This window comes from Caretta caretta, chromosome 17 (assembly GCF_965140235.1).
Source record: "Caretta caretta isolate rCarCar2 chromosome 17, rCarCar1.hap1, whole genome shotgun sequence".
Classification (NCBI taxonomy): Eukaryota; Metazoa; Chordata; order Testudines; family Cheloniidae; genus Caretta; species Caretta caretta.
In genome coordinates this window covers 23,399,903-23,418,610 of record NC_134222.1, presented here as the reverse complement: position 1 = coordinate 23,418,610, position 18,708 = coordinate 23,399,903, and the positions used below count along the sequence as shown (strand labels likewise).

The 18,708-nt window shown below is 46.2% G+C and overlaps 1 protein-coding gene across 1 annotated transcript in view; it reads right to left on the bottom strand.

The window, feature by feature from the left end:
- The window catches only part of LOC142069490 (myeloperoxidase-like), a 51,281-nt gene that overhangs the window by 20,127 nt on the left and 12,446 nt on the right, over positions 1 to 18,708 (bottom strand). Inside the window, exons 4-6 of the mRNA XM_075120770.1 lie at positions 16,234 to 16,437; positions 11,589 to 11,904; positions 810 to 970 (exon numbers count right to left, since the gene is read on the bottom strand). Of these exons, the coding sequence (XP_074976871.1) occupies positions 810 to 970; positions 11,589 to 11,904; positions 16,234 to 16,437 (681 nt within the window). The remainder of the gene's footprint in view (positions 1 to 809; positions 971 to 11,588; positions 11,905 to 16,233; positions 16,438 to 18,708) is intronic.

Sequence of the window (18,708 nt, the reverse complement as noted above, 5' to 3'; positions counted from 1 at the left end):
AAGGATAGGAATAAATGATCAGTTTTCAGAATGGAGAGAGGTCAATAGTGGTGTCTCCCAGAGGTCTGGGACCATGGTGTTTAACATATTCATAAATGATCTGGAAAAAGGGGTAAACAGGTGGCAAAGTTTGTAGGCAATACAAAATTACTCACGATAGTCAACTCCAAAGCAGAATGTGAAGAGTTACAAAGGGATCTCACAAAATTGGGTGACTGGGCAAATGCCTCTAGAAAACCCAGTTTGAACCAAGAAATGCAAACTGCCTCAAGGGGTTGTCTTAGCAACTCACATTAATCATCCCCCACTGTTTTTAATTCCTGGAGGGGCTGTGATAACCACCTCCATGGAGTAGAACACAATCATACTGAAACTATTCCTAGATTGATTGCATTGGTCCCCAAAGATACCGCATGCGGTTGGAATATCTGACACAGTAATTATTTCCATTTGTACAACACTAACAGTAAGCCACTAAAACGGAGCTAAAAAACCGAGGAGTACTTGTGGCACCTTAGAGACTAAAGGACTCCTCACTGTTTTTGCTGATACAGACTAACACGGCTGCCACTCTGAAACTGAGCTGTGAATGACTGATAAGGCAGAGGGGACTTGCAGCACATAGGGTGCCTAAAACATTTAGATCTGCAGCCTGCTGCACACATAGCCCCAGTGGCTAGGACTGAGCGAGCTTGGTGTGTAGGAACCTGCACAGGCAATTCTGGAGGGGAAAAAATCATGTCTAAATTTGAGCAAGAAATGTTTAATCAACAAGTGAATGGCAGCGAAAACGATATTGCAGCTAGTACCTGGGTCATGGCACCTATGATTTTTCGAGCCTCCTGGTAGAGCTTCTCTCCATCCCACTGTGGATTTAATTTCTTCAACTCGATAGCCAAGCGATTGTGCTCCCGCACAAAGAGAGTGTGTATAGCTGTAAGTCCCAGATTTTCAGTTGCTCGTGCATCACCTAAAATATAAAAATACAGCATAATTTTATATTTTATTCATCTGAGGAACTGTTTTTAATTTGCCATATTAGACTCCTGCATTGTAAGGTGGGCTGCGAGCAAGTCACTGTGGCCACAGCTGGTAGTGCTGTCTAAAGTTAGGATTGCCCAAGATTTCCATGGTAATACCCTGTTTTCAGTTCCTTATAATTTTGCCAAACTTTAACCATTCAGGCTGAAATTTCCCATGCCAGGTGTCTTCCCCAGGCTGATTGTTTTCCTGAAATTTTCAGCAAAATTAGTTGAGCTGTTTCTGAGAATGGGACTATGGAATTAATGTTCTTTTGACCATGTTAAAATGTTCTTACCACTGTTTTGTTGAGGATCTCCAGCACCTCCATGCTGTGGAGCAGGGACTGGAAATTTGGTCGAGGGCCGGCCCTAGTGTAAGGGGTGTAATTTTGCCATTCCCATAAAAACCACACAAATTTGGCCAAGCTACAAACCTCTGAAAAATCTCAGTTTGCACAGGCTCGGAGGAGATTTGTTAGAGGCAGGCAGAAAAAAATCTTCAAAGATTGTGTCTGCACTGAGCATGGTCCATCCCTTCACATGGTGAATGAACTGCACATGCACATTCCCACAGAGCGACGTAGCATGCTCCTGCCCAGGGCAGCTGGTGCCAAGCAGGATTTTCCCTGCAATTAATTCTCTCGGCTGCCGGGGGGTTCTGTGCTGCTGTGTGCCAGACCTGGGAGCAAAGAGACTGTTTCTCTTGTACTCTCAATACCACCGCACTAGGACCTAGAATGCATGGGGGAGGGGAAATATCACTCTTATGCAAAGGTGGAAGAGCGGGGGGAGGGGGCAGGGGTATGCTGGGGTGATAGGAGCTGAGGGGAACAGGAATGAGAGCTGGAGGTTGGAACAGAAGCAGAGTGGGAGAGGGACAGGATCTGGGAGGTGAGGGAATAGGAGCAGAGGGGGGCAGGGGCAGAAGGGTCTATAACCACTAGATCACACTGCTCTCCAGAACCTGTAATTGAACCCAGGATTCCTGCATCTCAGCCCTCCTCTGCTGTCAGCAAACAGCTATGAATTCTATTAACAAAATGGCTCTTCTCCTGTAATGGCTGGTCCCCATAAAGGATACCAATCTACTAGTGCTACCGGTTACTCAATTAGCTTAAATGGTAGAGAGCTTTGTTGTGGATCGAAATCTTCAGATCTTGCATATAACCCATGTGGGGTGGGAGCAAGATGATTCCACCTGTTGGACTTTCTATTTTTTTTTACTTTGCTTTTCTGAAAAACAAAACAAAAAACACCATGCAACCTTAATTCAGCCCTTCTCCCCCACCCGCATTGTGTGTGTACACATGATAATAATTTTTAATTACATGTTCTCGTATAATTCCGGCAGTCCCCTGTCTCATTCAGTGAAGAGTATTGACAACACTCAAGGAATGGGTCACAGTTGCATAATGAAGGAGTCTATTATCTGTAGGACCCCTGCCTCCTTTGTTACAGAAGTGAGAAGATATGTAGTGTATGAGCCAGAGGGTTTTAAAAAGTTAAAGGATGATCTCATGATTTAAGCAGTTAAATGCTAGCTGAGAGAATTGGATTTCATTCCTGCCTCTGCCAGAGTTCCCATGTGAGTCTAGGCAAGTCACTTACACCTAGCTTCTCAGAGGTAGTCACTGATCAAAGACAAACTCGAATGTAGAATTCCCCCATGTTGGATGTAACACTTTTTGAGCTAGGAAATTGTCATCTACAATATTTAGAAATTCAGAGGATGTTTTAGTACTGAGAGACCATTCATAGAGAGTTCATTGCTGATCAAAGGTTCAGAGCCATGAACACAGGCAGCCAAATAGGGGATTTCCAAGGAAAGAGCTGCGGAGTAGGTGATTGGAGGTATGCAGTCATGGGGCTAGGTGAGAGGTGCATTTGGTCAATCTGTTGTTTGATTGATGGGTTGTTCACTGTTACAGCTGTGCTGTGGGTAACCTATGTGGACCACTCAGTTACCAAGTTGCAGGCAGGAGACAAGTAGCAGAGTCAGGGTCAAGCCGGCTTTGGATACCAGGGTCAGGCACAGACAGGAGACAAGCCGTGGAGTCAGAGATTAATCGAGGTCAGAAGCAGGGGTCTGGGGTTCAAAGCAAAGCAAAGTTGGCACAGACACAAGCAGACAGTCTGCAGGAGTTTTGCCTGGGAGTTTGCCTAGGGGGAGCTCCCACAGAGTTTTTGCCTTTCAGGCTTATGTGAGTGGTAATTACAACATCTGAAGAGACTCTTAGAAGGAAGACAATATGGATAGTGAGAGATCAGCTGTTGTGACCTGCACAGGATGTGCCATGTTAGTCTTTCTCCCAGAGGATAGAAGCAATTTCATCTGTACAAAGTGCAAATTGGTCTCCATATTGGAAGAGAAGGTTAAAGGACTAGGGACCCAAGTATCAACCCTGCATTGTATCAGAGAAAATGAAGACTTTCTGGATAGAAGTCAGCGTTTGATACTGCAGACACAGCATGCAGAAGAATCAGAGAGGGCAGTGCAGAACGGGGAAGAAAATTGGCAGCATATGACCTACAGAAGAAGAAAGAGGAGAACCCATGTACCCCCAATGCAGATAGAGATAAGAAAGGTTTCAGAGTAAAACCCTGTTAGTCTGTATTTGCAAAAAGAAAAGGAGGACTTGTGGCACCTTAGAGACTAACAAATTTATTTGAGCATAAGCTTTCGTGAGCTACAGCTCACTTCATCGGATGCATACTGTGGAAAGTGTAGAAGATCTTTTTATACACACAAAGCATGAAAAAATACCTCCCCCCACCCCACTCTCCTGCTGGTAATAGCTTATCTAAAGTGATCACTCTCCTTACAATGTGTATGATAATCAAGGTGGGGCATTTCCAGCACAAATCCAGGGTTTAACAAGAACGTCTGGGGACGGGAGGGGGAGGAAAAAACAAGGGGAAATAGGTTACCTTGCATAATGACTTAGCCACTCCCAGTCTCTATTCAAGCCTAAGTTAATTGTATCCAATTTGCAAATGAATTCCAATTCAGCAGTCTCTCTGGAGTCTGGATTTGAAGTTTTTTTGTTGTAATATTGCAACTTTCATGTCTGTAATCACGCACAGACACACCCCTGGAACCCCGACCTGGGATATTCTATCTACTACCCAAGATCCATAAACCTGGAAATCCTGGCTGCCCCATCATCTCAGGCATTGGCACCCTGGCAGCAGAATTGTCTGGCTATGTAGACTCCCTCCTCAGGCCCTACGCTACCAGCACTCCAAGCTACCTTCGAGACACCACTGGCTTCCTGAGGAAACTACAATCCATCGGTGATCTTCCTGATAACATCATCCTGGCCACTATGGATGTAGAAGCCCTCTACACCAACATTCCACACAAAGATGGACTACAAGCCGTCAAGAACACTATCCCCGATAATGTCACGGCTAACTTGGTGGCTGAACTTTGTGACTTTGTCCTTACCCATAACTATTTTACATTTGGGGACAATGTATACCTTCAAATCAGCAGCACTGCTATGGGTACCCGCATGGCCCCACAGTATGCCAACATTTTTATGGCGGACTTAGAACAACGCTTCCTCAGCTCTCATCCCCTAACGCCCCTACTCTACTTGCGCTATATTGATGACATCTTCATCATCTGGACCCATGGAAAAGAAGCCCTTGAGGAATTCCACCATGATTTCAACAATTTCCATCCCACCATCAACCTCAGCCTGGTCCAGTCCACACAAGAGATCCACTTCCTGGACACTACAGTGCTAATAAACAATGGTCACATAAACACCACCCTATACCGGAAACCTATTGACCACTATTCCTACCTACATGCCTCCAGCTTTCACCTTGACCACACCACACGATCCATCGTCTACAGCCAAGCTCTGCGATACAACCGCATTTGCTCCAGCCCCTCAGACAGAGACAAACACCTACAAGATCTCTATCAAGCATTCTTACAACTACAATACCCACCTGCAAAAGTGAAGAAACAGATTGATAGAGCCAGAAGAGTTCCCAGAAGTCACCTACTACAGGATAGACCTAACAAAGAAAATAACAGAACGCCACTAGCCATCACCTTCAGCCCCCAACTAAAACCCCTCCAACGCATTATTAAGGATCTACAACCTATCCTGAAGGATGACCCAACACTCTCACAAATCTTGGGAGACAGGCCAGTCCTTGCCTACAGACAGCCCCCCAACCTGAAGCAAATACTCACCAGCAACCACATACCACACAACAGAACCACTAACCCAGGAACCTATCCTTGCAACAAAGACCGTTGCCAACTGTGCCCACATATCTATTCAGGGGACACCATCACAGGGCCTAATAACATCAGCCACACTATCAGAGGCTCGTTCACCTGCACATCCACCAATGTGATATATGTCATCATGTGCCAGCAATGCCCCTCTGCCATGTACATTGGTCAAACTGGACAGTCTCTACGTAAAAGAATAAATGGACACAAATCAGATGTCAAGAATTATAACATTCATAAACCAGTTGGAGAACACTTCAATCTCTCTGGTCACGCGATTACAGACATGAAAGTTGCAATATTACAACAAAAAAACTTCAAATCCAGACTCCAGAGAGAGACTGCTGAATTGGAATTCATTTGCAAATTGGATACAATTAACTTAGGCTTGAATAGAGACTGGGAGTGGCTAAATCATTATGCAAGGTAACCTATTTCCCCTTGTTTTTTCCTCCCCCTCCCGCCCCCAGACGTTCTTGTTAAACCCTGGATTTGTGCTGGAAATGGCCCACCTGGATTATCATACTCATTGTAAGGAGAGTGATCACTTTAGATAAGCTATTACCAGCAGGAGAGTGGGGTGGGGGGAGGTATTTTTTCATGCTTTGTGTGTATAAAAAGATCTTCTACACTTTCCACAGTATGCATCCGATGAAGTGAGCTGTAGCTCACGAAAGCTTATGCTCAAATAAATTTGTTAGTCTCTAAGGTGCCACAAATACTCCTTTTCTTTTAGAGATAAGAAACTGTTTTCAGGCTCTCTGCACAGGTGCTATGGCAGACTACTGGTTTGGAAGAGTTATCCGAAGGAAGGAATCAGAAGGAGACCCCATTGACCAGAAGGCATGGGATGCACTAGGGATGGGAGTTCCATGACCACCACTCCCAAGAGAATGAGACGGCTGGTGGTGGTCGGGGACTCCCTAAGGGGGACGGAATCATCCATCTGCCATCCAGACCGGGAAACTTGAGAAGTGTGCTGCTTGCCTGGAGCTAGAATTCAGGATGTGACAGAGTGTCTGCCGAGACTGATCAAACCCTCAGACCACTACCCCTTCCTACGTCTCCATGTGGGCACCAATGATACTGCCAAGAATGATCTTGAGCAGGTCACTGCAGAGTATGTGGCTCTGCGGAGAAGGATAAAGGAGTTTGAAGCGCAAGTCACGTTCTCATCCATCCTCCCTGTTGAAGGAAAAGGCCCAGGTAGGGACCATCGAATTGTGGAGGTAAATGAGTGGTTACGCAGGTGGTGTCAGAGAGAGGGCTTTGGATTCTTCAACCATGGGATGTTGTTCCAGGAAGAAGGATTGCTAGGAAGAGATGGGGTCCACCTAACAAAGAGAGGGAAAAGCATCTTTGCAGGTCGGCTTGCTAACTTAGTAAGGAGGGCTTTAAACTATGTTTTCCGGGGGATGGAGACCTAAGCCCTGAGGTAAGTGGGATAGTGGGAGGAAACACAAGGGAGAGGGTACAACAGGGGAGGCCTCCTGATTCACTTTGAGAAAGCAGGGCAATCAGCTAGTTATCTTAGGTGCCTGTACACGAACTCAAGAAGCCTGGGAAACTAAGCAGGAAGAATTGGAAGTCCTGGCACAGTCAAGGAACTATGATGTGATTGGAATAACAGAGACCTGATGGGGTAACTCACATGACTGCAGCACTGTCATGGATGGGTATAAACTATTCAGGAAGGACAGGTAGGGGAGAAAAGATGGGGGAGTTGCACTGTATGTAAGAGAGTGGTATGATTGCTCAGAGCTCCAGTATGAAACTGGAGAAAAGCCTGTTGAGAGACTTTGGGTTAAGTTTAGAGGCGAGAGAAACAAGGGTGATGTCATGGTGGGCATCTGCTATAGACCACCAGACCTGGAGGATGAGGTAGACGAGGCTTTCTTCAGACAACTAACAGAAGTTTCCAGATCACAGTCCCTGGATCTCATGGGGGACTTCAATCACCCTGATATCTGCGGGAGAGCAATACAGCAGTACACAGACAGTCCGGGAAGTTTTTGGAGAGTGTTGGGGACAACTTTCTGGTGCAAGTGCTGGAGGAACTGTGCTCCTCTTGATCTACTGCTCACAAACAGGGAAGATCTGGTAGGGGAAGTAGAAGTGAGTGGGAACCTGCGCAGTAGTGACCATGAGATAGTCGAGTTCAGGATACTGACAAAAGGAAGAAAGGAGAGCAGCAGAATATGGACCCTAGACTTCAGATAAGCAGACTTTGACTCCCTCAGGGAACTGATGGGCAGGATCCCTGGGGAGGCTAATATGAGTGGGAAAGGAGTCCAGGAGAGCTGGCTGTATTTTAAAGAAGCCTTATTGAGGGCACAGGAACAAACCATCCCGATGTGCAGAAAGAATAGCAAATATGGCAGGTGACCAGGTTGGCTTAACAGAGAAACCTCTGGTGAGCTTAAACACAAAAAGGAAGCTTAGAAGAAGTTGAAACTTGGACAGAGGACTAGGATGGAATATAAAAATATTGCTCAAGCATGCAGGGGTGTAATCAGGAAGGCCAAAGCACAATTGAAGTTGCAGCTAGAAAGAGATGTGAGGGTAACAAGAAGGGTTTCTATGTTAGCAACAAGAAGGTCAGGGAAAGTGTGGGACCCTTACTAAATGGGGGAGACAACCTAGTGACAGATGATGTGGAAAAGCTGAAATACTCAATGCTTTTTTTGCCTCGGTCTTCACAGACAAAGGCAGCTCCCAGACTGCTGCACTAGGCAGCATAGTATGGGGAGGAGGTGAGCAGCCTTCAGAGGTGAAAGAACAGGTTAAGAACTATTTAGGAAAGCTGGACATGCACAAGTCCATGAGGCCGGATGCAATGCTTCCAAGGGTGCTGAAGGAGTTGGCTGATGTGATTGCAGAGCCACTGGCCATTATCTTTGAAAACTCATGCTGATCGGGGGAGGTCCCAGACGACTGGAAAAAGGTGAATATAGTGCCCATCTTTTAAAAAGGGAAGACGGAGAATCCAGGGAACTATAGACTGGTCTGTCTCACCTCAGTCCCTAGAAAAATCATGGAGCAGGCCCTCAAGGAATCCATTTTGAAACACTTGGAGGAGAGGAAGGTAATCAGGATCAGTCAACATGGATTCACCAAGGGCAAGTCATGCCTGACCAACCTGATTGCCTTCTATGATGAGAAAACTGGCTCTGTGGAGATGGGAAAAGTGGTGGATGATATACCTTAACTTTAGCAAATCTTTTGGTACGGTCTCACACAGTACTCTTGTCAGCAAGTTAAAAAGGTATGGATTGGATCAATGGACTGTAGGGTGGATAGAAAGATGGCTAGATCGTCAGGCTCAGTGGGTGGTGATCAACGGCTCGATGTCTAGTTGGCAGCTGGTGTCAAGTGGAGTGCCCCAGGGGTCGGTCCTGGGGCCGGTTTTGTTCAACATCTTCATTAATGATCTGGATAATGGAATGGATTGCACTCTCAGCAAGTTCGCATATAACAGTAAGCTGGGGGGTAGGAATAGGGTCCAGAGTGACCTAGACAAATTGGAGGATTGGGCCAAAAGAAATCTGATGAGGTTCAACAAGGACAAGTGCAGAGTCCTGCACTTAGGATGGAAGAATCCCATGCACCGCTACAGGCTGGGGACAGACTAGCTAAGCTGCAGTTCTGCAGAAAAGGACCTAGGGGTGACAGTGAACGAGAAGCTGGATATGAGTCAGCAGTGTGCCCTTGTTGCTAAGAAAGCAAACGGCATGTTGGGCTGCATTAGTAGGGGCATTGCCAACAAATCAAGGGAAGTGATTATTCCCCTCTATTCGGCACTGGTGAGGCCACGTCTGGAGTATTGCGTCCAGTTTTGCATCCCCCACTAGAGAAACGTTGTGGACAAATTGGAGCAAGTCCAGTGCAGGGCAAAAAAAATGATTAGGGGTTGTGGAGGAAAAAATCAGTGGACCCAAGTAGGCCTAAACTTCCCAAGAAGGCCTAAAACTTGGTCAAGCTAACTGTGTATATGAAGCATAAGAAGAGAGTGAGGAAAATTCCATTGTAAGGCAATTGCAAACAGCACAGCTTAAGAAATGTAACCATTAACCGCAAAGGAAACACCTGTCAATTACAGGAAAAGCTTGTTTTTGCTAAACTCCAAGTAAGGCAAAGCTACTGTTAAAGCTTGCAGTATATGCCAAATAAGGAAAATGCTGTTAAAGGAAGTGGGTTTGATAAATTGTGGTTTTCAGCAATATAAGCTCCTGTATTTTCTGTTTATGCCAGAGCAGCTCCGGCTGACTCTCCCTGTATGCACATGCTTGAATAAAGGAACGTCAGGTTTGTTCTGATCCAAACACAACGCGTGGTTAATTTTTCCACGACAGGGTCTTGGGCACATGACTTATGAGGAGAGGCTGAGGGAACTGGGATTATTTAGTCTCCAGAAGAGAAGAATGAGGAGAGATTTGATAGTAGCCTTCAACTACCTGAAGGGGGGTTCCAAAGAGGATGGAGCTCGGCTGTTCTCAGTGGTGGCAGATGACAGAACAAGGAGCAATGGTCTCAAGTTACAGTGAGGAAGGTCTAGGTTGGATATCAGGAAAAACTAGTTCACTAGGAGGGAGGTGAAGCACTTGAATGGGTTACTTAGGGAGGTGGTGGGATCTCCATCCTTAAGAGATTTTAAGGTCCAGCTTGACAAAGCCCTGGCTGGGATGGTTTAGTTGGGGTTGGTCCTGCTTTGAGCAGGGGGTTGAACTAGATGACCTCCTGAGGTCCCTTCCAACCCTGATCTTCTATGATTCTATGATTCAGACACCCCCTGTGATGGCTTCCTGGTTTATCTATAGCCATGAGCCCATGAGTGGACTGTGGCATTTTGGGCCGTGCTTCCTGCCATGACTAGCTTCACAGGATGTCCCATCAGAAGCCCGGGGTGAGCTTCTAATGGGGATGTGGAAGAGTCAGCAGCCCAGAACCTCACGGATTCTAGTCCTGCAGGTTCTTACAGTTGCGTGTGTGTGGGTTGTGTAGTGAGGCAATGGGCCCTTCAGTAATCAGCTGAGACAGGTCTGTTGGTTGGTGTCAGCAACACTGTTTGAAGTCTCTAAGAGAGTAGAGCTGAGCAAGGAGGCTTAGAGTTTGTTGCTATGGAGATTTCAGAGGAGCAGCTGTGTTAGTCTGTATCTGCAAAAGGAAAAGGAGGACTTGTGGAACTGTGGCCACTGCATGCATCCGAGGAAGTGAGCTGTAGCTCACGAAAGCTTAGGCTCAAATTTGTAAGTCTCTAAGATGCCACAAGTCCTCCTGTTCTTTTTGTTTACGTGGAGAGTTAGCGTGCAGGAAGTGGGGATGTCAGCCTACAGTGCTCTAGTCTGCTGCACGCTAACTGGCTGTGTGGGTCACGGAGTATTTAAATGCAGGGTCCACGCCGCTGGTTAGTGTGCGGCATGGTACGGCACTTTAGATTTACACCCCAGATTAGTGCGCACTAAATCTCTGTATAAACCTGCCCTTAGTATAGAAAGTCAGTGGTCTGGCAAAGTAGATGAGAGATAAAAAGGAACCAGTCACCAAACTGAAAATTAGGGGTAGCTTAGGTACAAGCGATAAGGAGTTGATCACATTTGTAATGTACAAACAGAATAAATGCCAAACCAGTAATATGCTTTAAAAACACCGATTTCACAAATCTGAAAATATTCATGAGCCAAATCAGCTGGGAGGAAGAATTTAAAGAGAAAAATGTGACTGTTCCTGCATATCCAGTCCACTGTTTTAGAGGAAAATGGCTTACTATTGCTTCCACATAGTGCGGTCACTCTTCCATGTCACTGGTACTGCTCTATGCTGAAGTACAAACCCTGGAACAAACCCTGCTGTTGATGATGTGAGAGAAGGGGTGATACAGTTGGTTGCATGTGATAGAATTTGTTTTGTTTGTCTTTTTTAAAAAAAAAACCAACAACAAAGCTTATTGGAAAACCAATTTTTTTTCATGGTAAATTCCATCGGAAAAGTGACCATTTGACATTTTTTGACCAAAAAATGGTGGGTTTTCTGTGGGAAATTTCCTTTTGACTAGAATTTTTCATTTAGTTTTGTAATGACATTTTAAAATGAAAAAATGGTTTGGCTTAAAGTGTCATTTTGGTTTTTGGAAACCAAAACATTTCCGTTTCCATTTTCAGTTTTGTCATTTTCATGGTTCCCCCCATTTTTTCTTACACAATACTTTTACACAATAGTTTCTGATGTCTCATTATGTTTGTCTCAGGGACTGCTAAGTCTCTCTGCAGTTCACTTCAGAAAATTAATTGTGCTCCAGGCACATGACTTACCTGCTTTAAAACAGGGGATATTCATGATCTTGTTTGTGAATAAACAGGGGCTTTGGGAATTGTTCTCAAAGGGCAGTAATCCCAACCCTGCATCCGTAAAGTTCTGGTTCAGCGCCATCAAACCAAGCTGGTTTGTCTGATTCCTAAGACTCTTAGCTAGAGGTACTTCACTGCCATACACCATGCTGGCATCCAAGAATGAGGTGATTGCATTGATCTGCTCATGCATAAATGTTCTGGCATTGCACACTGGAGCTGTACGGACAAATGGCATACAAGTATTTGGATCCTTAATTCGTGGATCATCAGGGGGAAACTGTAGAAAACAAAAGAGAATTACTCCCAATTTAAAGTGTCGAGGTGTTGATAAAGATTGGATTTTTTAAAAAGATATTCCTGAGTTCAAACAGAATTATTCTACGGAAGATCTGTGGCCTGTGTTATACAGGAGGCCAGACTAGATGATCACAATACCGCCTGGCCTCAGAATGTATGAATCTAGGAATGTTCCAAATGCATTATCTATTCTTATTATCTATTAAAATAGCGACAGGGCAATTCACAGATTGGACGAGACTCATGGTACATCTAGTCCAATGTCCTATCTGACAGTGTCCAGTAGCAGACAATTAAGAGGAAGGTGACATAAAACCCCACAGCAGGCAGTCATGAGATAATCTGCCCCCATGAAGGTCTAATCCTAATCCAGTGGTTCTCAAACTGTGGGTCATGACCCGTTTTAATGGGGTCACCCAGGCTGGCGTTAGACTGGCTGGAGCGCAGGGCCAAAGCCAAAGCTTGAGCCCCACCACCCAAGGCTCAGGCTTTGGCTTCAGATCCGGGCAGTTGGGCTCAGGTTACAGACCCCCTGCCCAGGGATGATTCCTTGGATTTTGGCTTTGGCCTTGTCAGGGTTCCTTCCCCACTCTGAACTCTGGGGTACAGATGTGGGGGCCTGCATGAAAGACCCCCTAAGCTTATTCTTACCAGCTTAGGTTAAAACTTCCCCAAGGCACAGATTCCTTTCTTGCCTTGCAATCGCTGCTACCACCAAGTGATTTAACAAACAATCAGGGAAAGGACCACTTGGAGTCCTATTCCCCCAAAATAGTCCCCCAAGCCTACACCCCCTTTCCTGGGGAAGGCTTGTGCATATATCCTCACCAATTGGTTACAAAGGGACTACAGACCCAAACCCCTGGGTCTTAGAACAATGGAAAAATCAGTCAGGTTCTTAAAAAGAAGGATTTTATTTAAAGAGAAAAAGGTAAAAGAATCACCTGTGTAAACTTAGGCTGGTAGTTAACCTACAGAGTAGCAGAAAATTCAAAGAGCACAGAGGAACCCCCTCTAGCCTTAGTTTCAAAGTTACAACAAAACAGGGATAAACCTCCCTCTAGCAAAGGGAAAATTCACAAGTTGAGAAAACAAAGATAAACTAATACGCCTTGCCTGGCTGTTACTTACAAGTTTGAAATATGAGAGACTTGTTTAGAAAGATTTGGAGAACATGGATTGATGTCCGGTCCCTCTTAGTCCCAAGAGCCAATGGCCACAGAAACAAAGAAGCCAAAACAAAACCTTTCCCCTCCCACCAGATTTGAAAGTATCTTTTGTCCCCATTGGTTCCTTTGGTCAGGTGCCAACCAGGTTACTTGAGCTTCTTAACCCCTTACAGGTAAGGAGGAATTTAGGCTACCCCTATGGTTATGACAGGCCCCCTGCCCAGGACAGCGGGGCTTGGGTGGGCTCAGGCTTCCGTCCCTCCTTCTGGGGTCCTGTAGTAATTTTTGTTGTCAGAAAGGGGTCGCGGTGCAATGAAGTTTGAGAACTCCTGTCCTAATCCCTAATAGTTAGAGATCAGTTTAAAACCTGAAGTAGAATTTTTATAACCCTGACAAAAATTGTATTAGTATTAGCTATTCTAACTCTGGCTGCTCTTGTTATCCATAGAAATGTCCAGTCTCTCTTTGAATCTTGCCAAATTCATCATCTAGTATCAGTCAGTTCCAAAGTCTAATTATGTGTTGTGCGTGAAAGTATTTCCTTTGATCAGTTTTGAATTTGCCCCCTTCCAGTTTCAATGGCTGTCTCCTAGTTCTTGTGTTATGAGGCAGGGAGAACAGGAGCTCCCAATCTTCCTTCTTCAGATCATTTATTATTTCATATGGTCCCTCTCGAAGCTGAACAATCCCAATTTTTTCAGTCTCTTGTCACGTCATGCATCCGATGAAGTGAGCTGTAGCTCACGAAAGCTTATGCTCAAATAAATTTGTTAGCCTCTAAGGTGCCACAAGTCCTCCTTTTATTTTTGTGAATACAGACTAACACGGCTGCTACTCTGAAACCTGTCACAGGAGAGTTTTTCCAGGCCCTGATCATCCTTGTCACCTTTCTCTGAACGCCTTCTAATTCTGCAATATCTTTTTTTCAAAATATAGTGATCTTTATGCATCGTAACATCATGTTTCCTTTTTTGACCACAGCTGCATATGGAGCAGGGACATTGAAATGTCCACAGTGATGCCCGAGTTCTTTTCCTGATTTATAAAAATATTACATACAACCCTACTCTCAAACAACCCAATTAAACAAAAAACCCAACTATGTTTAAAGAATATTATTTAGATCACAAAGTCAAGCACTCAAAAGTTAGAAATTACAAATTTTATGGCTGCTCTTAACTCTGCCTTTTGTGTGTCCATTCTGTGCACTAAAAGAATCCTAGAAAAAATAGTATTTTATCACATAATAAAAGACTGTAGCATGATCACTATGTGCCAGGGGACAGAGTAAAGGCTGCATGGACAACCTGAATTCTGGTATTTTTAAACTTTGGATTGCTTGACTTTGCAGTCTAAATAGTGTTCCTTTAATGTAGTTTTTTGTGCAAGTAATTCCCTGTCTTCTTTGGCTTGGGGAAGGTGGTGGGTGCAGCATCCCAGTCTGTCTCTCCCCACAATGCCCTTTTTCAGCTGATAGACATTCGCAGTGCGGTGGCTACTGTTTCTTTGGCAGCAGTGTGGGCCCCGCCTTCGAATGGGCTGTTCAGTTAGTTTTTCAGCAGGCTACCAACATGTTTCTGAAGAATGAAAGCGAGAGAGGGGAAATGGCCATTTTTTCAACTATTTGTTTTATCTCAGCAAAACGTGAACAGAATTACACAGGGCAATGAACGGGCACTTCTCTGGCTCCAGGGCTTTCGCTGTGCCAAGTTTCAAAAGCCAGCTGCAAACAGTGGAGCTAGTAGATCATCCCAGAAAAGCTTGCAAGAGTATTTTATGATGGAATTGTGACGGGGTGTGCATGCCCCATACTGGGGAACCAAGGGTTAATGAGTAGCCCAGAAGGCCCAGGCCAGCTGCACCTGCGGGGCCTGCTCACAATGGAAGAGTATTTTATGATGGAATTGTGACGGGGTGTGCTGTATCAACCAGGCACGGTACTAACAAGCTTCAACAGGACTTTATTTTCAAAGTGGAAACCTCTTTACCAAGCGGCTGCTGCACCCTCTGTAGCTTTCTCCCAGCCTCTCAACTCCTCCCCCTCCTTCCTGTTTCTTGTCCTTTCAGACTCCCAACAGCCAGTGCTCCCAATTCTAATAATTACAAGAAACATCTATCAGAGTAACAGCCGTGTTAGTCTGTATTCGCAAAAAGAGAAGGAGGACTTGTGGCACCTTAGAGACGAGCCAATTTATTTGAGCATGAGCTTTCATGAGCTACAGCATCCGATGAAGTGAGCTGTAGCTCACGAAAGCTTATGCTCAAATAAATTGGTTAGTCTCTAAGGTGCCACAAGTCCTCCTTTTCTTTTTAAGAAACATCTAAACACCACAGGGGTGTACAAGCCCCACTCTGAGGAACCAAGGGTTAATGAGTAGCCCAGAACACCCAGGCCAGCTGCATATGCAGGGCCTGCTCACAATGGAAGCAGAGCTCAAAAGGGAGCAGCCCAGTTCCGTCAGGGTAGATAAAGCAAGGGAGCAGTTCTACGTAGTTAGCTCCTACAGAGAGGCTACAGGAGCTCCCACCACTTGGACCAGACCCATCCCCTGAGCTGCCTGAGGAGACTGGGAGCAGTGGGCTGCGATTGATGGAGAAGAGCCTTCGGATCATTGCCAGGGAGAAACCCTATTCGGTGACAGGTTTCAGAGTAGCAGCCGTGTTAGTCATATTCGGTGAGTCCATAAGCAGACTCTGCTGTGACTTTGGAGGGGCAGAGGCTGGGGTAAGAAGTGACCCAGGGAGCAGGCTTGGGGGGTGTCTGCCCCAGGCTGTGTATCTGACCTGCCAGTCACAGGGCCCCTGAATGAGCAGGGAGGGCCCAGGTTCCCCTACCTCACACCCTGCAAACTCTCACCACTGGCCTGTCATGGCTGCAGACTCTCACCACTAGGGTGATACTGCTGGGTTTGGAAACCAATCCCTGCAGACAGCAAGGTGTTAGGCAACCTAAATATAGGGGTTACTTCTAGCTCCCCTGTAATATATACAATGTTCTAGGTGCTTTAGGCTCTTTCAAGAATTCATGTCTTTGCTCTCTCTATTCTTTCACCATAAAGTCTTTCAGGGTCTAACTTTCTAAACTAGTCTCATGCTTAGAGCCCTGCAAAGAAGGAAGGGAGTCAAGGTTGTAGTTGTACCTTAATTGGGAAGCAAGGTAGCTCAAAGGTGCAACTGGTCTCACAATGAACTTCTTTATTGTTGATTTTTGTAGTAGTGACAGGGGCTAAGTCCAAATCGTGGTCAACCCACTGACCCCACTGCACGAAGAAGACAGAGTACTCCTGGTCTTGCGTGACATTCTCATTGGCTGTGTGAATTATTTCATTTGACACTTTTCGAACCTGCATAGAATCAAAACAAAAACATTTATGATTGAGACACAGTGAACGTGTTTAGCTCCATAGGGGAAGTGCTGTAACTTTAGGGGTAGCCTGCTACAGACCTCAGGAAAGTATCAGACACAACACTTTGTTATGCTGAAAGTCAATTTCTGAACATCAGTGATGAAGTTCAATGAACTGCCAATGACGCAGCCTTCATTGCCCACTGGAATCTTTAAAGAAGCAGCTTTGTGCTTTCTCCCTTGCTGCCATTCAGCAACTGGGAGAAGCTCCCTGTAAAACACCTGCAAAGCCACTTCACTGTCCTCCGTCAAAACCCCTCTTCAAACTCTCCTTTGCCATCATGCCTACAAAAAACTAGGTAGTGTTTAGGCAGCTGGTGAGCCGAGACCCTATCCATCATGCTGCCCTGTGATGTTGCATTGTGCTCCCCATCTGTCTGTCTGTGTCCACCTTTTGCCTCGTCTTATATTTAGATTGGAAGATGTTTGTTCTGTTTGCACAGTGCCTAGCACAATGGGGTTCTGACTGATGACTGGGGTCCTAGGCACAACCACAGTACACCATGATGGTGAGGAGGAAGAGGAGGAAAGCGTTACAGTCTGGTTTTACTCTGAACAGTGACTCTTAAAATGGAACTTCCTTACTCAACCAATCTGCTCCCTGCGTGTATTCAGTCACGTGTGTTGACGCCAGACTGAGATCATCACCCCCATCTGCACATGAAAGACACCCTTTGTGAACAGATCTCTCCCCCCTGTGAGGAAGGGAAGCGCTTCTGCCATTGTGGTACTGTGGCTGCTCTCCCCTCGACTTCTCCACAGAGCTGAGGGTCAGAGCAGTGGGAGAGAGTGCAAGCTGGATGACCCAGAAGGAGTGGGAGTGCTGGGTTCATTCTGGCCATAGGCACCGACTCCATGGGTGCTCCAATCAGCTCCCCCCACTTCCCCTCAGCGCCTCCCATCCACCAGAAGCCTGGATCAACTCTTTCTCCTCCCTCCCAGCACCTCCCGCACTCCACGATCAGCTATTTCATGGCTTACAGGAGACCCTGAGGTGGGGGGAGTGGGGACAGGGCACACTCAGGGGATGGGCTGGAACTGGGCAGGAAGAGGTGGGACAGGAGTGGAGTGGGGGCAGAAAGAGGTGGGGTGTGGGCAGGGCCTCGGGTGGAGCAGAGTGGTGGGTTGAGCACCACTGGGGCGTGAAAGAAGCTGGCGACTGTGATTCTGGCATTCCCTCACTTTTGAGGGCTCAACTTTGCAACCTTCTTTTAACAATATTTTCTGGTATAGAGTTTCCTAGAATTTAAAGACCCTGAAGAAACAAAATTCCATCATGTGCAGCTGTAGTAACCCAGGAGCTTGGGTTAGCAGCAGGGTTTGAACATAGATCTCTTATTCTTCAGCTGAAGGAGTTGCTCCTTTAGCTTAGAGCGGTAGTAGGCTATTGTCCTCTGTGTGTATGCAGTGTTGTTGTAGCCGTGTCCGTCCCAGGCTATGAGAGACAAGGTGGGTGAGGGAATGTCTTTTATTAGACCGTCAGTTGGTGAGTGAGACAAGCTTTCAAGCTACACAGAGTCCTTCCTCAGGTCCTCTATGTGGACGGACTTCTGGACTGGGCATGACACACGTTGCCAGTGGGTTATTTGCTTGACAGAAGTAGAATGTCAGGGAGTCTGAAGGGTTTGAACCCAGGATCTCTGAGTATGAAAGCAAGGACATAAACTGTTTGAATGAGAGAATGAGAATGCTTGCTAGTGATGCAATGCATTGACACCGTTCTCAGGCCTCAATGGGTCTCAAAGCACGTTAGGAAGGTGGAGATGCAGGAGTAACCCCACCTTACAGACACCAATGCCCGGGGCACAGAACTGGCATATCCATTTGGGGTGAAATTCACCCCATGCAGAGTGCAAACCCAGGTGCCGACTTGGTGGATGCTCCAGGGCTGGAGCACCCTCCAGAAAAAAACAGTGGGTGCTCAGCACTCATTCATGGCGGCTCCTCCCCCACCCCCCAGCACCTCCCATCCCCCACAACCAGCTCTTCAACGGCATGCAGGAGGTGCTGGGGGGAGGGAGCAGAGTGAGGGTGGGGAGCTCAGGGGAGGGGCGGAAGGGGCGGGAAGAGACAGGATGGGGCCTTGGGGGAAGGGGTGGACTTGGGATGGGGCCTGGGGAAAAGCTGGGGTTGAGCAATCCCCGGAAAACGTTGATCCAATGAGCGCTTTCTTCTCCACAGGAGGGTAACAGGAATGCTATTCGGTGTG